Raw genomic sequence first — 20489 nt, forward strand, 5'->3', positions numbered from 1 at the left:
CTTCAACTTGTGTTTTCCAGATATCCCTCGCTGACTCGTTAACAGATTCGTTGCACTCCTCTACCTTAATGGATTTCAGAGAAGAGATGTCTCCGAAACAAGAAGGGATCTCCTCAAGAGATTTGCATTCAAGCAAAATCAAGTGTTGAAGGTTAGGAAAGGCATCGTCCTCGACAATCCATCCTCCAATGCGGAGGTCATCTAGTTCCAAGACTTCGAGCTGAGGGAACTCGCCATTGCTCACTTTCCATTTTATAGAGCCACTCAGAGTGTATTTAAGTTTGAGTACTTTAAGGTTCTGAAGCGAAACGATAGCTGAAAAGTGACGAGGATGCAGGTGAAACTTCTCTAGTCTCAGGTTTTTGAGGTTTGGTGAAGAGATGCAAAAAGGGAGGGTATTTTCATCAATGTGAAATGACGACTTGTGACTAATCTGCAGCATTTCAAGCTGTGCTGGAAAATTCAATACATAGTATTTTTCAGTCTGCCTTTGAAAATTCTCTCTATTGTAAAAATTGATACCGTGGACTTGGCATCTCAGTTCCCGTAGGTTAGGTGTATTTCTCAAAATCATTTCCACATCCAGGACACAAGAAAAACATGGATAGGAAAGAGTTCTCAGATCATAGTTTTTGGAGTTTTCAAGAAATTCTTCTGCATTTTTTATTGTGAATTTGCACTCATAAATGTGCAAGTGTCTCAATTTAACCATCTGTAATGGGTGGTAACTTTCTTCCTCGAGCCCCTTTTAATAGAAGAGTTTCAATGATTCTACTTCCATTATTAGTATCTTGAAAACAACCTATTAGATCATCCCAAGCACTAGCTTCCCACACGTCATCAAGAAGGACGAGATATCTTTTGGAGAGTAAAACTCTACGAAGCTCATCAGCTAGTTCATGATCAGCGCAGCTTTCTCTACTTTTACAGTCTTTACCGATAACATCACGTAGAATGACCAATAACAAGTTCTTACGTGAATATTCTTGAGACACACAACATTGTGCACGAATATCAAAGTGAGAAACAACTAACCTATCAGAGTATAGTCTGTAGGCCAGAGTTAGTCTTGCCTAGACCCGGCATGCCAGAAATTGAGATAACGTCTCGCCCTCTGGTTCCTTTTATTAGTTGGCCTCTTAACTTTTCTATGACATCCTTGAAACCTACAATTTCTTCATTCATCCTTGGAGTGTTTGCCGAACTTGATGACGCATGAGACGTACTAGTCTTCTTCGCATCCCCAACCATTTTCTTTTCTTGAATCTTTGCTACGTCTGCTCTGATAACATTAATCTCCTCTATGATATCCAAGAGCCAACGCTCGAGGAACCATACAGGAGCTTCTTTGCATATACATGCATCAACTATGTACTCTACCTCATATGCTTTGCCAATCAATTGTGTAGCACAACGGTGAATTTTGTCGAGGTCATTGTCTCGCCCTTCTGTAATAGCCTTGGGAAAAGGTTGCAAGCTCTCGAGTTCCTTCTAAATTATTATAATTTGGTTCGTGACAGAAGCTAGTGAATTTGAATGGCGGCTTTGGAACTCTTTCAGGTTGTTCAAAAGGAAATCAACATAGCCTAGTCCATGAATCCTTGGCAAGTTAGATTGAAACGCCTTCCGTATGGTGGGGTATATCACTGTGTTAATGGGCTTTAACTCCATTTGCAAGAAAAGCAAAACATTGATTTCACCTAGAACAACCACAGCTAAAACATGAGTGAAGAAACTGTTCAAAAGCCGATGTCAGTACGGTTGTTGTCCGCCAACTGAGGTCCCCTCCATACGCTAGACGAGATTATCAGTGTCGTACGAAAAAACCAATGTCAAGAGCAATTGCGGAAACGAAAATGAGAATTGAGAATGACAACTTGATTGCATTGATGAAAGCTATTATAAAAGGCTATGCGGTGTCGAGGGGGAGAAACACAGGAAAAAGAGAAATGTTTGCTTGCTAGAAAGTTTGGTTGCTTGATCCCCCTAATAATGTTTAAAAAAAATAAACCAAAGTTACAAGACTAGACTACTAAGCTAGAGAAACATAATGGAAGTACATGAAATAAAACTACTCTATATTTACAATGAAAAGGACTTAGTTTTCTACAAGGCAGAAAACAGGCCCGTTGGCAGCAACTTTGTCTTTCCCATCAGGTTCTGCGCGCGCTAGTGCTGTTGGCGCGCGCGGCACTATTTGGACTCCGCCTGCGGCTGGCCGCTGGCAAGGCTTCAGGATCTGCGTGCGTGGCATTGTCTGTGCGCGCGACGCTGTTGGCATCATCATAAACTGTACGCCCGGCATTGTCTGTGCGCGCGGCGCTGTTGGCATCTGCCAGCCGCTGGGGGCTGGCGTGGGCTATCGGTGGGGCGACAGAGGCACATCCGCGTCTGTCACTTGGTGTTGCCGAGACCATGGGGCCGACCATGGCGCTGGGCGTTGGGAGGCTTGCCAGGATTCCATGGGGTGCGTCCGAAGGATCATGGGGCATGGCTGGAAAGCCGCCCATGACAGTCCTTTTGCTCCTTGTTATTGGATTAATTCCTCCCACGATAGAATAGAACAACTATTCTGTAATAGCGGTAACGGAAATTAAAGAACTTCATCAAACTCAACAAATGGCAGCAAACCACACTGTCGCTTACGATTTTGCTTTAAAAATTTATCCAATATGCACAAGAGAGAGAGTAGAGTGTTTTCACATTTTCGGTGAGTGGAAAATGAGGCCAAGCCTCGGAATTTACTTGTTTTAATTATGTTGCTACTAGTCAACTTCTAAGATAGTAAATTATAGGATATTATCTTGTCCCCTGCGTCTTCAAAGTTTCAAATCAGAAGGAATTGATAGTCCAACAGATTCACAAGGAGCATGAAAGGAGGGGGGAGGGGGTAGTATGGGACCTCTCATTTAGAAGGAACATGCAAGATTGGGAGAATGCGGAGCTCTAAGATTTGTTGGCACTGCTATATGGGCAAGACAGGCCCCAGCCATCTTGTGATTCTTGGAGATGGGGGTTGCGTGGCGACAGTTTGTTCACCGTAAAGTCCTTTTACTAGAGTATGTTGGTGAGAGAGAAGGCCACTTTTCCATACTCCTCGATCTGGATTCCTAAGGTGCCCACGAAGATGTGATTTTTTGCACGGCTAGCAGCAAGGGGAATGATCTTGACTGCTGAAAATCTGCGAAAGAGAGGAATTACACTTGTTAGTTGGTGCTACATGTGTAAAATCTCAAGGGAAGAAGTTGATCATCTTTTGTTGCATTGCCTTGTGTCCTCAGGTTTGTGGAGGGCAATCCTGAATCTTTTTGGTGTTCAATGGGTGATGCCAAGCACTGTAAAAGGAAATGTTATATAGCTGGGCCGGTTTTCGTAGAAGAAGAAAGCAAAAGGCGTGGAAGTTCACCCCGTTAGCTCTCATGTGGATAGTTTGGGCGGAGAGAAATATGAGAGCTTTTGAGGGGATTGAGTCTCCCTTTTCATATCTTAAGAATAGTCTTTTATCTTTGATCGCTTTTTGGTGCACTCATATAGCCCCTACTTGTATAGAAGATTGGGCGTCTTTTGTAGAGAATCGTGTTTTGATGTAACTCTCTACTTTTTGGTATACTTTTTTTATACGGGAATTTTTTCTCCCTTTTGATTAATACAATTTACCTTATAAAAATAAAAAGGATATGATCTTATTGTAAATTTAGTCAAGATGTCTAATGATTTGTTCAAACCCTAAACGTAAAAAAAAATATACTCCCTCTGTTCCAGTTTATGTGAACCTATTTCCTTTTTGGTCGTTCCAAAAAGAATGACCCCTTTCTAAATTTGGTAACAATTTAGCTTAAACTTAAAATTTTACCCTTAATGAGAAGCTTTTATAACCACACAAATACTCTCGGCCCCTTTTTGACTTGTTTAGGATCACAAATTTCAAAAGTCTTCATTTTTTCTTAAACTCCGTGCCCAGTCAAACATGTTCACATAAATTGGAACGGAGAGTGTGTGTGTGTGTGTGTGTGTGTGTGTGTATATATATATATATATATAACAACATGTACCCATCTAGAGTGTACCAACTCCTAGTCCGAGCTCAGCTGGTGTAGTAAATTAACCCCTAAAATATATTACCATTAACCAGATGTATCGGGTTTGAGCCTAAGAATGAAAAACTTCCTTAAAAATAGCGCTTCTCTCTGATCTCTACATGGTTAGCCAATCTAGATTGGTCAGGTCAGTGAGCTTCGAATACCAATGCCAAATGGTTAAACCAAAAAGAAGCCCTAAATATACATACACAGATCATATACCAAAACAAACCGACACAAGAGCAACAATGGTTGCGTGGCTGTTATAAGGGATAAATTAAAAAATAGCCAGATTTACAAATGGTCGTTCAAAAATAGCCTAGTTTAAAAAGTAATCGAAATTTAGCCACTTTTTATGTAAAAATAAATCTGAACGAAGACACTGTTCAAAATTCGAAAAAATACTCCAGCATAATATGCTGGAGTTCCAGTATATTATACTGGAACTCCAGTCTAATATACTGGAATTGCAGTATAATATACCGGTCCAGCATAATATACTGGAGTTTGGAGCATCGGTGCTCCAGTCTCCAGTATATTATACTGGAGCCAGCAAAGTATACCGGTCCAACATAATATGCTGGAAGTTCATACACAGGTGCATCGAACTCCAGTATATTATGGTGGACCGGTCTCTATTGCAGCAAAATAATGAATATTTTTTATTGATTTTGTAAATGCTGTCTATTTTTGAATGACCAGTCCGAAAACTGGTTAGAGCGTGCTATTTTTACCTATTATAAACCATGGTACATGATTCATGGCCCATGGATGTTATCTTGATCCACAAAGGTAAAGCTATGAAAGAAAAATCCTCTGAGCAATTCATAACTACTTTCTCAAAACATAAAGACTATTTGCTACGTAAAATAGACATGTAGTAAGCATTAAACACAAATAACAAATTAGCCATTAACCAAAAGAAAGAAAAACTGATTCAACTGTTTCCCTCGGAAACCTTAAATGAATGGAAGGTCTTATAGTTTTCTTATAATAATTATAAAAAAAAAATTAAAAAAAACACACACACACACACACAAACCTAAAAGTTCATGATCTTCAAATTGTGTTGGCTAATACTCTTCCTCCTCCTCCTCCTCCTCGTTATCATCATCAGCAGTAGTAGCAGCACCATCATCATCATCATCTATCGGAGAAATAGAGATCAGTTAAGTCAGTAGCTGTAAACTTAAGTGTTAAAATCTAATTAAACAACAAAGCCTACATGAAGAAAATGTGTAGATAAAAAATTATGATCTATTTTTAAAGTTTTTATTTTTAATTGATAGTAGTTGTACTGCAAGAACATTCACCTTTGGTTTTTTTCAAATGTTCACTTTTATATATTTTGACACCCTTTAATAACATTTCTGACTTTGCTAGTGATAGAGATCCGGAACTCAGAATTCTGATAATCTTCAACTTGTGTTTCCCAAATATCCCTTGCTGACTTGTCAACGGAATCATTGCATATCCTTACCACAATGGATTTTAGAGAAGAGATGTCTCTGAAACAAGAAGGAATCTCCTCAAGAGAGTAACAATGACGCAAAACCAAGTGTTCAAGGTTAGGAAAGGCATCATCGGGAACAGTCCATTCTCGTAAGGTGATTATATTGTGTAATTTCAAGACTTTGAGTTGAGGGAACTCGCCATTGCTTACTTTCCATTTCCTATCTTTAAAGTACACCAACTCCAGTTTGAGTACTTGAAGATTCTGAAGGGAAGCAATTCCTATTAAGTGCTGAGGATGCAGGTGAAAATATTTTAGTTTCAAGTTTTTGAGATTTGGTGCAGAGATGCAAAAGGGGATTTTTTTTCTTTGGATTTGCATTTTGAATCTTGAGCGTTTCAATCCCTGTTGGAAAATTCAGTACATAGTACTGATAGTTGTCAACACCCTTGACTCTGCATCTCAGTTCCCGAAGATTAGGTGTTTTTCCCAACATCAATTCTGCATCCTCGACACAAGAAAAATATGGAGTGGAAAGAGTGTTGAGATCATAAAGTGTTTTTGAGTTGTTATGTAATTCTTCTGCATTTTCTATGGTAAAGCTGCATTTGGAAATATGAAGATGTCTCAATTTAATCATCTCCCAGAGTGTAATGGGTACTGACATTTTGCCTTCATCATTGTGTATTATCAGAGTTTCAAGATTCCAACAATTGGCTATGAATGATGAAATCGACGACTTCCAAGTTTTTGCAGCAAGATACCTCAAGTACACTAGATCAGTTGGGAAAGAATCAATACAAGTGAACTCTAAATCAATACAAGTGACTTGTCAACGGAATCATTGCTTACGTGAATATATTTGAGACACACAACACATTGCACGAATGTCAAAGTAAGAAACAATTGACCTGTCAGAGTAGAGTCTGTAGGCTAGAGTCGTCTTTCCTAGACCTGGCATGCCGACAATTGATATAACATCTCGCCCTTTGGTTCCTCTTATTAGTAGGTACCTTAGATCTTCTATGACGTCCTTAAAACCCACAAGTTCATCGTTCATCATTGGAGACCTTGCCAAATTTGATGATGTATGAATTGTGCAGGTATCCATTGCATCCTCAACTATGTTTTTCCCCTGAATATCTGCCACCTCTGCTTTGATAAGAGTAATCTCCTCCATGATATCCAAGAGCCAATGCTCTAGGCACCAGACATGAACTTTGCATATACAAGCATCAACATGTATTCTACCTCATATGCTTTGTTAATCAATTGTGTAGCACAACGTTGAATTTTGTCGAGGTCATTGTGTTGCGCTTGTGAAACAGCCTTCAAAAAAGGTTGGAAGCTCTCAAAATCCTTCTGAATGATTTGAAGTTGTTTCATGACAGAAGCTAGTGAATATGAATGGCGGCTTTGGAACTCCTTCAAGTTGTTTTAAAGGAAATCAACATAGCCTAGTCCATTAATCCCTGGCAATTTAGATTGGAACGCCTTCCGAATGGTGGGATAAATCACTGCGCTAATTATGTGTTGAATGTTGTCCGGCAACTGATCAAGAACTTGTGCAGGGTTCACTTCTGCAAGTGCTATGTCTTCCTTCTCCTCACCCTCGCCTTTATATAACGAGTAAACGAGAAGCCATACATCAATAATGACAGTGTCAATATATCGAAGAACTGACAGAAGTTCAAGATCTTGTATCGGCACATGGATGATATTGGCTCTCAAGAGGTTGAGCATCTCCTGAAGGTTTGCCAAGTGATCATTCAAAGCAACTCTCTGACTGGAGTTGCTATTAGCTGGCAGTTCCGCCAAATTGTGTAGAATTATCTTCACAAAACTAGCTTCGGTGTCAGCTGCTGGCTCACGTTGGATGTTGGGATACCATCCTGACTGTATTGTCGCCTTCAAAGATTGCAAGACATTAACATAGATCTCGCGGATGCATGGTTGAATGGGCTTAATCCTCATTCGCAAGAAATCAGAAAGCAAAACATTTATTTCTTCTGGAGCCAAGTCTGGTAAATACAACCAGAAAAACATTGATGCGTGGCCAGCCACAGCAAAAACATGAGTGAAGAAATTAACATGATGTTGGTTCTGAGGCTCTACGAACCTCTCTGAAACAAAGCAGAAGAAATTATGCAGCAAGTTCACTTCCTTTAAAATAACTTCCACATGTTCCATTGTTTAGGGAACATAAAGAAGTGAACACGGATCATCCATCTTCACTAGATCAGGAAGATTCTCTACCACGGAATAGATGAATTCTGTAACAAATTTGGAAATAGCAATACCATCCTTGTTGGCTGAAAGTGGTAATGATATGTTAGGAAAGGAGTAATTGTTTTTAATTTCCATCTTAATCAACCAAATCTCGTTTTGAACCTTAGAGGTATAGAAATCAAAGTACTCGGCTAGGTACAATTCAGAAAAGTCAACTGCAGCATCTTGAAACAGAGTTTGGATTTTCTGAGTGACATCTAGCATGTTGGGTTCATCTGTGAAGCTCTGAGCAAGCGGTAAAAGATATCCAGGAATTTGAATTCATGTTTAAAGAACTTGACTATATCTATAGAAGTTTCAGGGAAGTACAAAATATCGTCAAGTTGTTGCAGACGCTCAAAAAGACAATTCTTTGAAGACAGAAATTGGTTAGGAGACATCTTTTCTCAGAAGTGGTGAGTGACTAAAAGAAAATGTGATGAAGTTGAACAGCAAACTAGAAGGAGAGAGTACTCAGATGATTTGACACTAAGCCTTTACATACAAAACAACATTTATATTACTTAGGAGGTTCTTTTTTTTTTTTCTCTTTGGATTCCTCTTCGTTAGAATTTTATAATAGTTGCTAGCTATCATACAACCGCTCAATAAATTTCCATTCAGATTTTATATCAACAATTTGCATTAATTGTCACATTACAGTTGACTTCAAGGACAAAGAGCAGTATCATTTACCAAGTCATTTTTTTCTGTATTCGGTTTCACATGGCTCTTGACCTTTCTAAAGGGAAAGTCCTTTTCTATTAGGATTGGTCAACTTATATTTGATTATGTTAGGATTGGTCAACTAAAATTAAGCTTTACTTCTTGATTAAACAAATATTATAACCAGCAAGTACTTCTTGATTTATGGAATGCATGTGGAAAAAGATTCCTTCTGTTATCATGTGCAGCGACAAGTTTATAGTAATTCACATTCTCATAGCAATTATAAAATGAAGGATGGTAGACTTCAAGAGGGGACAAAGAGTAAAGTCATCTTTCACTATTAGAAATAGTCATATAACATGGATAGAAGATTATCATATCACATGGATATATAGATCTATAAATTCAGGTTCACATCAGACTTTAGACATAGCAAATGCAACTTCTATCATAAGAAATAGTCAGTAAGGGCAGCCCGGTGCACAAAACATCCCGGTGCACAAAACATCCTGTATTCACACAGAACAAGGATATTCTTGGAGCTAAATTACACAATAAGGATATAGATGGACGTACTGCCCTTGGTAGAGTTGCTAGCAATGTAATCAAGGGCTATATCCTTAGCTTTTTTGTCCTGATTAGCCTACTACATAAAATAACTAAAAGATGCTAAATTTAGTTTACTGAATTATGGGACTTGAAATTTACTTCCAACATACTTTCAATCACTTTCAGGCATTTTAACAAACAGGTCAGGGGCATCTCATACTGACTTACCAAATACAATAAGATAACGAGACCAAAAGCCAGTAAATACCTTGAGAGAAACAACTGCAATGGAACAAAAAGAATGGCATTTCATGACACGCATGCAATAGAACTTCTATTCTTAGGAATGAGTATTGAAATAATGAAATGCACCTTATCATATTTCCAGCTGAAGGCATACATAGCTGCTGTACAGTGAGTAATATTTAACAAATATGCCAAAAACAATAGTAACTTCGTTTTATTTTAATGATTTAAGTGTAAAATATGGGTTAAATCAAGGTGGTTTTTCTTTTAGTAATTAGTTAACTTTTATTACCTAGTGAAGAATTACAGCTCAGAGAAAGAAAGAAAAAAAAAAAGATGTTCTAAAGTTGGACATGCATCCCCAACTTTAGGAAAACAAGAAACTCCTTGGGGTGCGGCCCTTCCTCGGACCCTGTCGTAAACGCGGGATGCCTTGTGCACCGGGCTGTCCAAGAACTATCTATTACCTGTATTACAGCAACTACTATATTCAAGAATCAGGTTGCAGTATATGTCATGAGCAGCTCACATTTAGGGGTAATAATTCAATTAATCAAGCCTTCTAGTCAACCTGGATTTTATACTTCCTTTACAGAAAAACTTCTTGAATGATCAATTTAACAATCTGCTCAGCTTGCCTCTGTTTTGCCTGGAAAATCCTCGTGTTTCTTTCTTGTCAATGAAATAAACACATCCAGCTAAGGTTTCGATATATCTACTCACTAGCAGTGCTACCTTTGACATGACAGTATAGCCAGGCTAGTACATATCTCCACTCCATCATCATCATCTGTAGGAGAAAAAAAGAAATCAGTTAAATCAATAGTTCTAGATTAATATTAAATCTAATTAAGCCTACATGAAGACAGTTCCTAGTTAAGTGTTTGCGTTCAGAATACTAATTGCTTTTGATGAGTCATTTTTAGCGTTAAAGTAATCTTTCTTCATTTTTTTAAGATAAACAGTATCATTATTCAATAGATTTTACCAAAATTGTTACTCTAGATATAAATAAGTAAATAACAAAGTTCCTGCTTCTAGCTACCAGCCCCTCCACCTTGCTTTATAAATCATTTGGATAACCAATCATCTGCGTTTGTTTTGACAAAGAATATTTATGAGGGTTGACTTTCCTTGTTAACTTGTGTTTATCCATCTTTTTATTTCTAACTATTCATTTTTGCTTGATAGTACTTATTTTAAGAACTTTTACATCTAATAGATAAAATCAAATAAAACACAAAAGCTTTAACAGAGGTGTCAAACAAAATGAATAATTAGTAAAAGGCATGTTAGAAGAATAGGAGAATTGATTTAACTGAGTTTTAAAATGAGACTTGAATGTCCTCAGTGGGTATACCTGAATCAGAGTTGGTACTTTCGTCTCTCGTGGATAAAGATCTCGAAGCCAGTATTCTGATAACCTTCAACTTGTGTTTCTCGAATATCCCTGGCTGACTTGTCAACAGATTCATAGCATTTTCTTACCTCAATGTATTTTAGAGAAGAGATCTCTCCGAAAGCAGAAGGGATCTCCTTAAGATATTCGCATTCACGCAATACCAAGCGTTCAAGCTTAGGAAAGGCCTCATCATCGGCGACATCCCATTCTTCAAATCCAACTATTTCTTGTAGTTTCAAGACTTTGAGTTCAGGGAAGTCGCCACTGCTCACTTTCCACACCTTCTTGTCAAATTTAATGCTTTTCATTTTCAGTACTTGAAGGTTCTGAAGCAACGCAATGTTTGATAAGTGCTGAGGATGCAGGCAATACCTCTCTAGTGTCAAGTTTCTGAGATTTGGTGCGGAGATGCAAATAGGGATGGTTATAGTGTGAAACATGAATGGGCAACAAATCTTCAGCGTCTCAATCTTTGCTGGAAAATTCAATACATAGTACTGAAATTTGTCAACATCCTCATCTAGGAATGTGCATCTGAGCTCCCGAAGATTAGGTGTTTTTCTCAAAATCAATTCCGCATCCTCGACACAAGAAAAATATGGAGCCGTAAAAGATCTCAAATCATAAAGGCTTTTCGAGCTGTCGAGTGAATATTTTTCATCTATTATATTGAAGCTGCAACGGGAAATATGCAAATGTCTCAAATTAACCATATTCCAGATTGTAAGGGGCAGTGACATTACTCCATAATTTTGTAATATCAAAGTCTCTAGGTTCCAACAATAGGTAATGATGTTTGTGTCCAACGAATTATGAGTTCGTGCAGCAAAATATCTCAAGTAAACTAGATCTGTTGGGTAAGAATCAATAGTAGTGAACTGCAAATCCAACACTTTTAGAAACTTGAAGCTGTAAAAAATATGAGAGACAGTATCAAATGCAAGGCAATTATTATGTACAATTATAGAGCCAACATGTGACCAACACGTGCTCCATTCTTCAATACGATACCATTTACCATAAATGGACATGCGATGAGCAAGTTGCTCGAGACAGGAAACATTGGAAGAAGGATTGGCATTTTGTTCCCTGTAAATAAAGAAATTAGAATAAAATCATAATATAACTTGAACATTTAATTAGTTGAACCAAAAAACGTAGCACTAATTGGTATATTACCGTTTCATCCATTGGACAAGATTCTCTTCCTTTGCTCTCACCTTGCAGAAATCATGCAATAGGTCATGAATACGACATGCTTTGATCTTACCCCCAGAACTCCTCTTAGTCCCCATCACTAGATTTCTTCCAATAAGATTCCCCAAATAACTTTCCGCTATATCCTCCAAACTCTTGCCTTCACAACTTTTTATGAATCCTTCTGAGATCCACAACTCTATTAACTTCGAAACGTTAATCACATTGTCCTCTAAAAATGCTCCAAAGTAAAGAAAGCAAGACCTTAAATGATAGGGTAAAATTTTATAACTATTTTCTATTATGGCCCTTGAGTCATTGTGAATGTGAGGAACTAAATTATTAGCCACTTGTGCCCAACATTCTTCTTTCTTCTCTACTTCTGCTAGGACACCAGCCACCAAAGCAACTGAAAGAGGCAATTGACCACACTTTTCTGCTATTTGTCGTCCAATATTCATTAGCAGAGGAGGGCAACTTTCTTCCCCAAATACTTTTTTTCTAAGTAACTTCCAACTTTCTTCATTGTTAAACATACGAAGCGAAAAGGGATTACTTTGAAATCTGGCGTACTCTGCAATTTCACGATTTCGTGTTGTTATAATGATTCTACTTCCATTATTGGCATCTTGAAAACAACCGATTAAATCATCCCACACACTAGCTTCCCACACATCATCAACAAGGATAAGATATCTTTTAAAAAATAAAGCTCTGCGAAGCAGATCAGCTAATTCATTAGCTTTCTTTTCTCTAAATTCAGCGTCTCACTGATAACATCAAGTAGAATCGCCAATAACAAGTCTTTACGTGAATATACTTGAGACACACAACATTGTGCACGAATGTCAAAGTGAGAAACAACTGACCTGTCAGAGTAAAGCCTGTAGGCCAAAGTCGTCTTGCCTAGACCCGGCATACCAACAATCGAGATAACATCTCGCCCTTTGGTGCCTTTTACTAGTTGGTCTCTTAAATTTTCTATAACATCGTGAAAACCCACAATTTCTTCATTCATCCTTGGAGACCTTTCCAAATTTGATGCCGTATGAGCTATGACAGTGTTCATTGCATCCTCAACCATTTTCTTTTCATGAATCTCTGTAACCTCATCTTTGACAAGAATGGTGTCCTCCACGATATCCAAGAACCAATGTTCGAGGCACCATACAGGAGCGTTTTTGCATATACAAGCATCAATTAAATATTCTATCTCATATGCTTTGCCAATCAATTGTGTAGCACAACGTTGAATTTTGTCGATGTCATTGTGTTGCTCTTCTGCAACAAACTCTAGAAGAGGTTGCCAGCTCTCGAGTTCCTTCTGAAATCTTTGAAGTAGCTTCGTGGTAGAAGCTAGTGAATCTAAATGGCGGCTTTGGAACTCTTTCAGGTTTTTTAAAATGAAATCAACATAGCCTAGTCCGTGAATTCTTGGCAAGTAATTAGAATGAAACAACTTCCGAATGGGCACGAGTTTCACCGTGATGATTATTTGTTGAATGTTTCCCAACAAATCAAGAAATAGTGCAGGGCTCACTTCTCCCAGTGCCACAACTTCCTTCTCCTCCTCCTCACCTTTATATAATGAGTAAACCACGAGTCCAGCATCAATAATGAAAGTGTCAATATCTCGAAGAAGAACTTTAAGATGTTGTATTGGCACATGGATGATATTGGCTCTCAAGCAGTCGAGCCTCTCCTTTAGGATTACCAATTGATCCTTCAAAGCATCACTCTGACTGATGTTACTATTATTTGGAAGCTCCGCCAAATCATGTTGGATAGTCTCCAAAAAATTGGCTTCACTGTCGGCTGCACTCTCATGATTTTGGATGTTGGCACGCCATCCTCCTCCTGATTGTATTGTCGATTTTAAGGCTTCCAGGAGTGCAATGTAGATCTTGCGGATGCTAGGCTGAATGGGCTTAAACTTGATTTGCAAGAAAAGAAAAACATTGATTTCACCTACAACACTCACATCTTGATTTTCATAGCCATAGCTTGAAAAATACAACCAGACAAGCATTGATGCATGGCCGGTCACAGCTAAAACATGACTGAAGAAATTAGCAAGATGTTGGCTCTCATGCTCTATGAACCTCTCTGAAACAAAGCAAACAAAAGTTCGCAGCAGTTTCATTTCCTTTAAAACATCATCAATATGTTTCTTAGTTTCTGGAACATAAAAAAGTGATGAGCAAGGATCATTGACTAGATCACGAAGAATCTCCACCACAGTATCCATGAAATCCGTTACAAATTTGGGAATAGCAATACCATCCTTGTTGGCTGAAATTAGTGGTAAGGATGATATTTTAGGAAAGGAGTATTTGGCTCTAATTTCCATCTTAATCAACCAAATCTTGTATTGTACGTTAAAGGTACAAAAATCAAAGTACTCGGCTAAGTGTAATTCAGAAGAGTGAACTGAAGCATCTTGAACCAGAGTGTGGACTTTCTGACTGATATCTAGCATGTTTGGTTGAATATCTATGAAGCTCTGCAAGTAGAGAAAAATACCCAAGAATTTGAATTCCCTTATAAAGAATTCGACTATTTCTCTCGAATTCGAAATATTGCCAAGTTGTTGCAGGCGTTCAAAAAGACCATTCATTGAAGACAGATATTGGTTATAAGACATTTTCTTCTCAGAAACTGTGATGAAGTTGAGCTGCAAAGCCTTTACATACAAAATAACATTCTATACTACTCTTTGGATTCCTCTTTGTTTAGAATTTTATATTAGTTGTCAGCTATCATATAACCACTCAATAAATCATTTTTGTTTTATGTTTCTTTTGTATTTATTCTTTTTTCACATGGCTCTTGACCTTTCTAAAGGGCATGTCCTTTTCTATTAGGATAGGTCAACTTATATTTGATTAATGTAAGGATTGGTCAGTTAAAATGAAGTTTTACAGCTTAAACAAACATTGGTAGACTATGTATGCAGTTAAAAGTTAGTTTTTACATGCAAATTTCTCAAAACCTGATAAGAGATGCTCAAGCAAGGCACATAAGTTAGTGACTGGTATTAAAAGAAAAATGGACTAGAAATACAAGTCTGCAACTTTTTTCAATACAACCCAAGGAGAGATGACCTAGTTACCCTTTTTCAGAATTTTGAATTCCGGTATTAGAGTTTATAAATAAAAAAAGGGAGAGAGAATAATTAAAGTATAGAATGCATGTGGCACGAGATTCCTTTTGTTATCATGTGCAACGACAAGTTTATAGTAACTTACATTTCAATAGGAATTTAATATTAAAGATGGTAGACTTCAAGGACAAAGAATAATAAAGTCATCTTTCACCATTAGAAATAGTCATATAACATGGATATAAAATATATCATATCACATGGATATACATGGATCTATTAATTACTATCAGATTGACATTAGCATTTTGACATAGCAAAGGAAACTTCAATCATATATGATCACATGGATATCATTTATCACTTCACATGGAAACAAATAGATCTAAACGAAACAATATAAAAATCTTTAGATCCGAATAATTACACAAGAAAACAGCAACTAAAAGAGTTATAATTTATGTTGCGCGGACTCTCCAAAATGTAGCCGCACCCGTGTCGGATCCTTTAAAAATGCTCCGACACGTATTCGGCCACATTATAACCAGATGAAAGATAATGATATTAATTCTTAACAATAAAAGAGAGACTTCAAATTAGCAATTGGAAAAAAACATACCCAGGAATTGAGGAGTTCCTTACATAATTATATTGGGCCTTGGTTGAATCGACTGATTTCGAGCGGGAACCTCAAATTTAACCTAAGTTCATCCATTTTCGTCGTTTCTCCTATGCCGCTTTGCCATCTCATAGCCTGTTTGGCCAAGCTGCAAAAATCAGCTTATTTTGAGAAGTGCTTTTTTTTAAAAGTGCTTTTCTCAAAAGTACTATTGGTGAGAAGCAGTTTGTGTTTGACTAATTAGTTTGAAAAGCACTTCTGAGCATCAATTAGTGTTTGGCCAAGCTTTAAAAAATTGCTTCTAAGTGTATTTTTCTCAAAAGTGCTTCTCAAAAAAGTGCTTTTGGAGAGAAACTACTTTTTTCTGCTTCTCCAAAACTGCTTCTGCTTCTCCTCAAAAGTACTTTTTTTCCTTCCAAAAGCTTGGCCAAACACCTCAAATTTTGGCCGAAAGTGCTTTTGGCAAAAAAAAAAAGCACTTTTGGCCAAAAAGAAGCTTGGCCAAACAGGCTATCAGTCTCTAACGCTCTCCGTGTGTTTTTCGTTGTGCGTATGAGTGAGTATGTGCTTGGGAGATTTGAATTACCCGCCATTTTATTCTCGCTAAGAAAGGGATTTGGGCAAATCACTGGGGGCATTTGAGATTTTGATTTTTGGGTAAAATAGATGAACTTACCTGTGTTACGTGCCAGGTAATAGGAGAGGGTATACTTGCCTTTGCATGTTGTTTGGCTCAAAAGTTAACAATATACTTTGTAAGCTAAAAAACAATCAAAAGTAGGAAAAGAGTAAATCGTAATCAAATATAATAATCCTAGAGATGCAAAGATGATAATATTGTTGTAGATCTAGTATTGCAAAGAGGCAGTATGAACTCAATAAGATACGTTCGTTTGAAGTAGAGATAGAGAGAGAAAGCCAGAAAAATAAGAGAGTTGTATTAGATCAGATGCCCTTTTTACAATGTGAATGTCTCCTTTATATAATAGGAGACCTTCCTCGAAAGAATCAAAAAGTTACAAAGATAGGTAACGTCTCCCTAGTGAAGACATTGAGTCCTAAACGATGTCGCTTTTGCCCCCACGGCCGAGTCGTACCCGCTACGTTGGCAGGCGTACACTTATTGGGCGTACCCACTGGCGTAGAGATGCTCAGAGTCAAATTTAACCCTATACAGTTAGTCCCTCCGCTCGTTGGTGACGCATTCGGTGGGCGTCTTCGATGGGCAGAAACGTGAACCTCGGCTTAGGAGAATTTGACCTCGACCCGGGGCGGCAATACGGATGGAGTGAAATATATGACGTTGTTGAGCCACTGACGCGCGGCTTCCTTTTTGGAATGACGTCATCGCCTGTATGCGTCATTATTATATTTGCCCCCGAGGCGGTTCAGAGGATGATGTGACATTTTGGTTTCCGGGGCACGTTTTGAATCATGACTCTTCGATTCCTGTGCAACTTATCCCTATAAGTATGAGAGAGGTTCGATTTGATTCCATTTTCAATCCTTCCGAAAGCATTTTCTGATATACCCCTTTGTCTTTCTTTACTGTAACCGTTATTTTGTGAGGGACTCTCCCACTTCTGTTGAAACCACACTTCCTATCGTCAGTGCTTCGTTTCTTAAGTAGTATAATCATGACAAAACGCGGACAGGGTAGTAAAAAGGCCAAAGATAATGCCTCGTCTAGGGTTCCACCATCTTCCGGTGGTGAAGGGGAAAAGGGGGAGAAGGCCCTTGTTCCTCTCAGCGTAGACAACGTCCTTCCGAAGGAGACGCATGTTCGCAGGGATTTTCCAACTAAAAGCCCTGACCTTCCCTGGGAGCACAGCGTTTTATTACAATCTCATTTAGATGACCTTCGAGAGACGCACCATATTCCGGACCACGTGGAAATGGTTCCGGCAGGGACGGACTATGCCAATGTGCACCGGCCTGGATATTGCACGTTCTATGAGTACCCGTTCTTGATCGGTTACAATCTTCCAATCTATCCTCTGATGGAGGAGCTTTGCCGTTTTTATAATGTGTGTCCGGCCCAGCTCACTCCTTATACCTTGAAGGTGTGCCGTATTATGACCACTTATGCGGCCAGGGCTGGATGCAGCGTCTCGGTTCACCACCTCTTACAGTTATTCAGCGCTGGTTACCTGAGGGGTACCATGCTGCAGTTAAAAGGTCGGGGCACAAGGGGCTTAGTTGTTAAAGCCGATGATAAGCCCAACCGCCGCTTTTGGCGTAAGTATTTCTACATCAGGACGGAGCACCTGGTGTCGAATCCCGAAGGGTTCCCGGAAAGATGGAATCCAGAACGTAAGTATTTCTATTTGTAGAATTCAGGGCCGCTTGCGCTTTTGACCATACGACCATTGTGATTTCTTTGCTTTTCTCCCTTTTTTATTCGCAGCGAGGGCTTCTCCACCCCAGCTCATTGATGACATTAAATCGTGGGTGGAAAGAATAATACCTTATGCGGAGGAATGCCGTACCTAGGCTGCATTTCTTCAACAGTACGGCCCGCCAGGTAATTCTTTGGCTACGATTTGGGAATTCCCTACGCTCTCGTTTCCTGACTTATTCGTGTTGGCAGGTCGGAGCGCTCCTAAGAAGAAGAAAAAGAACGTCGTCACCTTACCTGGGGCGGGGAGTGATTCTGAAGATGGGTATATACCCTGTGGTTCGCCTAGTGAGGGCGCTGCGGGGGTTCCTCAACCGCTGCCCGTGGTGGCATCCATGAGGGGAGCGACTCCTTCAATGCCATCCCCACGGGCTGTGGAGGAGAATTCTGAGAGTGAGGAGCCGCCCGAAAGGAAAAGACATCGGTTGATAACCGGCAAGGGGATAGCCTCAGGAGACGAGGGGGTGAGCGAGCCCCATCGGGAGTCAAGGCCAGTTTTTATGGCGGATGCCATCCGTTCCGGGAGGTCGGCTCCCCAAGGGGGGGCGGTTCTCGACGCCAGCCCACCACGTATTCCGGAGAGCGGCTCGCCGGCTGCCGTTGGAGAAGCAGGTGATGATGCCGAGAGGGTGGGCCCTAAGGCCACCCAGGCGGATGCAGATGCGTTAACGCGGGGTCCGGCCCGTGTGGAGATGACGGCAGGTAGATCTAACCGCCGAATTCTGATCCCAGGAGAGTATAACCTATTGCAACACAGCGAGCAGGCCGCAACGGATATGACCCTACTATGTGCGGCCACTGAGCGTGAAACGTTACAAGGGGTTAGCGACGGGGAACTATCCCGGAGGGTTGCCGGCGCGGCCTTGCAGGCATTTTTCGATTTTCTTCATATACCGTAAAGTAAACTTTGATGCATACTGACTTGCCTTTCCTCTTTTTCCTCTCTTTTTTTAGACTCTCATATTGGAGATAGAGAGGGGGCGGGGAGCGCAAAGGAAGGCAGCCACCTTTAACAAGGTGGTGAAGAAATATCGGCGGTGCCGTGTCAAGCATCAGGCGCTGGCGGACCTACTCAAACAGGACCCGGAATTTTGGGTTTTCCGTGAGGGTTTGGAGCAGTCGGAGGCCCAGCTGAAACGGAGGGTGGCCGAGTTGGAGCAGATCGACAAGCAGCTGATGACCGCCCTGGCTCGGAACATTGAGCTGGAGACTCTTCTCCAGTCTAAGGAAGAAGAGTTGGAGGTTAGCTGTGGGGTAGCGGCGGAAGCTGCTGATTTGCGGATCAAGGTTGCCGCTATGACCGCCGAACTCGATGCCAAGGCAGCTGAGATTGAAGTCCTCAAACGGACTGCTGCACCAAGGCCTGATGAGGATGCGCATCGTGAGGCGCATGACATGTGGGTGTACGCCGAGGCCAGATTGGTCGTATTCGAGGAGTTCTTAGCTGCGGGTCGAGCTACTGAGGCGGAGGTTCAAGAGCAACAGCGCATAGTCCGTGTCGCCCGTGAAACTTGTGGGTATAGTTCTGATTCCCCAGACCGGGCGGGCTATAACTCCGAAGACGTCAGCCGTCTAGAATCCGGCTCTTGGATCTCTGCGGCCTATCAGGCCGAGGACGGCGATGGACGAGATGGCGATCCGACAGGAGGCGGTAAACAGAATGGCGAAGCCCCTTAAGACTTGTATTCATTTTGTTTCGCTGTATTTGGAGACGTAAATAGGTCCTTTTGTACATGTATTTTTGGATGATAATGGAAGTTATACTTTTGTTGTTATTCTTTTCTTTCTGTACCTTTTATTTTTGGCCTTTAATATTGTTGATAGCCTTAGCCATGTGCGTAACTCCGACTGTCGTCGGGTTGTTTTACCCACCGCAGTCGAACCTAGGTCGATCGTTGGCGGCGATGGCCTTAGCCATAATATAATTGATGGCCTTAGCCATGTGGGCGACTTCGACTGTCGTCGAGTCGTTTACTCACCGTAGTCGAATCTAGGTCGACCGTTGGAGGCGATGGCCTTAGCCATAATATAATTGATGGCCTTAGCCATGTGGGCGACTTCGACTTTCGTCGAGTCGTTTACTTACCGTAGTCGAATCTAGGTCGACCGTTGGCGGCGATGGCCTTAGCCATAATATAATTGATGGCCTTAGCCTTTCATACATCGGAAATGGCTGCAGCCTTTCATACATTGGAGATGGCCGTAGCCTTTCATACATTGGAGATGGCCGTATCCTTTCATACGTTGGAGATGGCCGTAGCCTTTCATACATTGGAGATGGTCGTAGCCTTTCATACGTTGGAGATGGCCGTAGCCTTTCATACATTGGAGATGGCCGTAGCCTTTCATACATTGGAGATCAAGCTAGTCCAGTCCCTTTATCATGTCGGCCTGGAGGTCGTAAGGAGAGGTTGATATAATTGATGGCCTTAGCCTTTCATACATCGGAAATGGCCGTAGCCTTTCATACATTGGAGATGGCCGTAGCCTTTCATACATTGGAGAT

General features: G+C 40.2%; 1 protein-coding gene and 1 pseudogene across 1 annotated transcript; both read right to left on the reverse strand.

Annotated features, from left to right (window-relative positions):
• Window positions 1-704: 704 nt before the first annotated feature.
• Window positions 705-9156, reverse strand: LOC109212784 (annotated as a pseudogene).
• A 150-nt stretch (window positions 9157-9306) lies between these two features.
• On the reverse strand, window positions 9307-14598 carry LOC109212785 (late blight resistance protein R1-A-like). The gene is given in 4 exon segments (XM_019376462.1): window positions 9307-10054; window positions 10625-11755; window positions 11846-12629; window positions 12632-14598. Coding segments are annotated over 3 exon segments (3786 nt in total). The 5' UTR covers window positions 14508-14598; the 3' UTR covers window positions 9307-10054; window positions 10625-10629.
• Between the last annotated feature and the right edge of the window lie 5891 nt (window positions 14599-20489).

Source organism: Nicotiana attenuata, unplaced genomic scaffold, assembly GCF_001879085.1.
Source record: "Nicotiana attenuata strain UT unplaced genomic scaffold, NIATTr2, whole genome shotgun sequence".
Taxonomy (NCBI): domain Eukaryota; kingdom Viridiplantae; phylum Streptophyta; class Magnoliopsida; order Solanales; family Solanaceae; genus Nicotiana; species Nicotiana attenuata.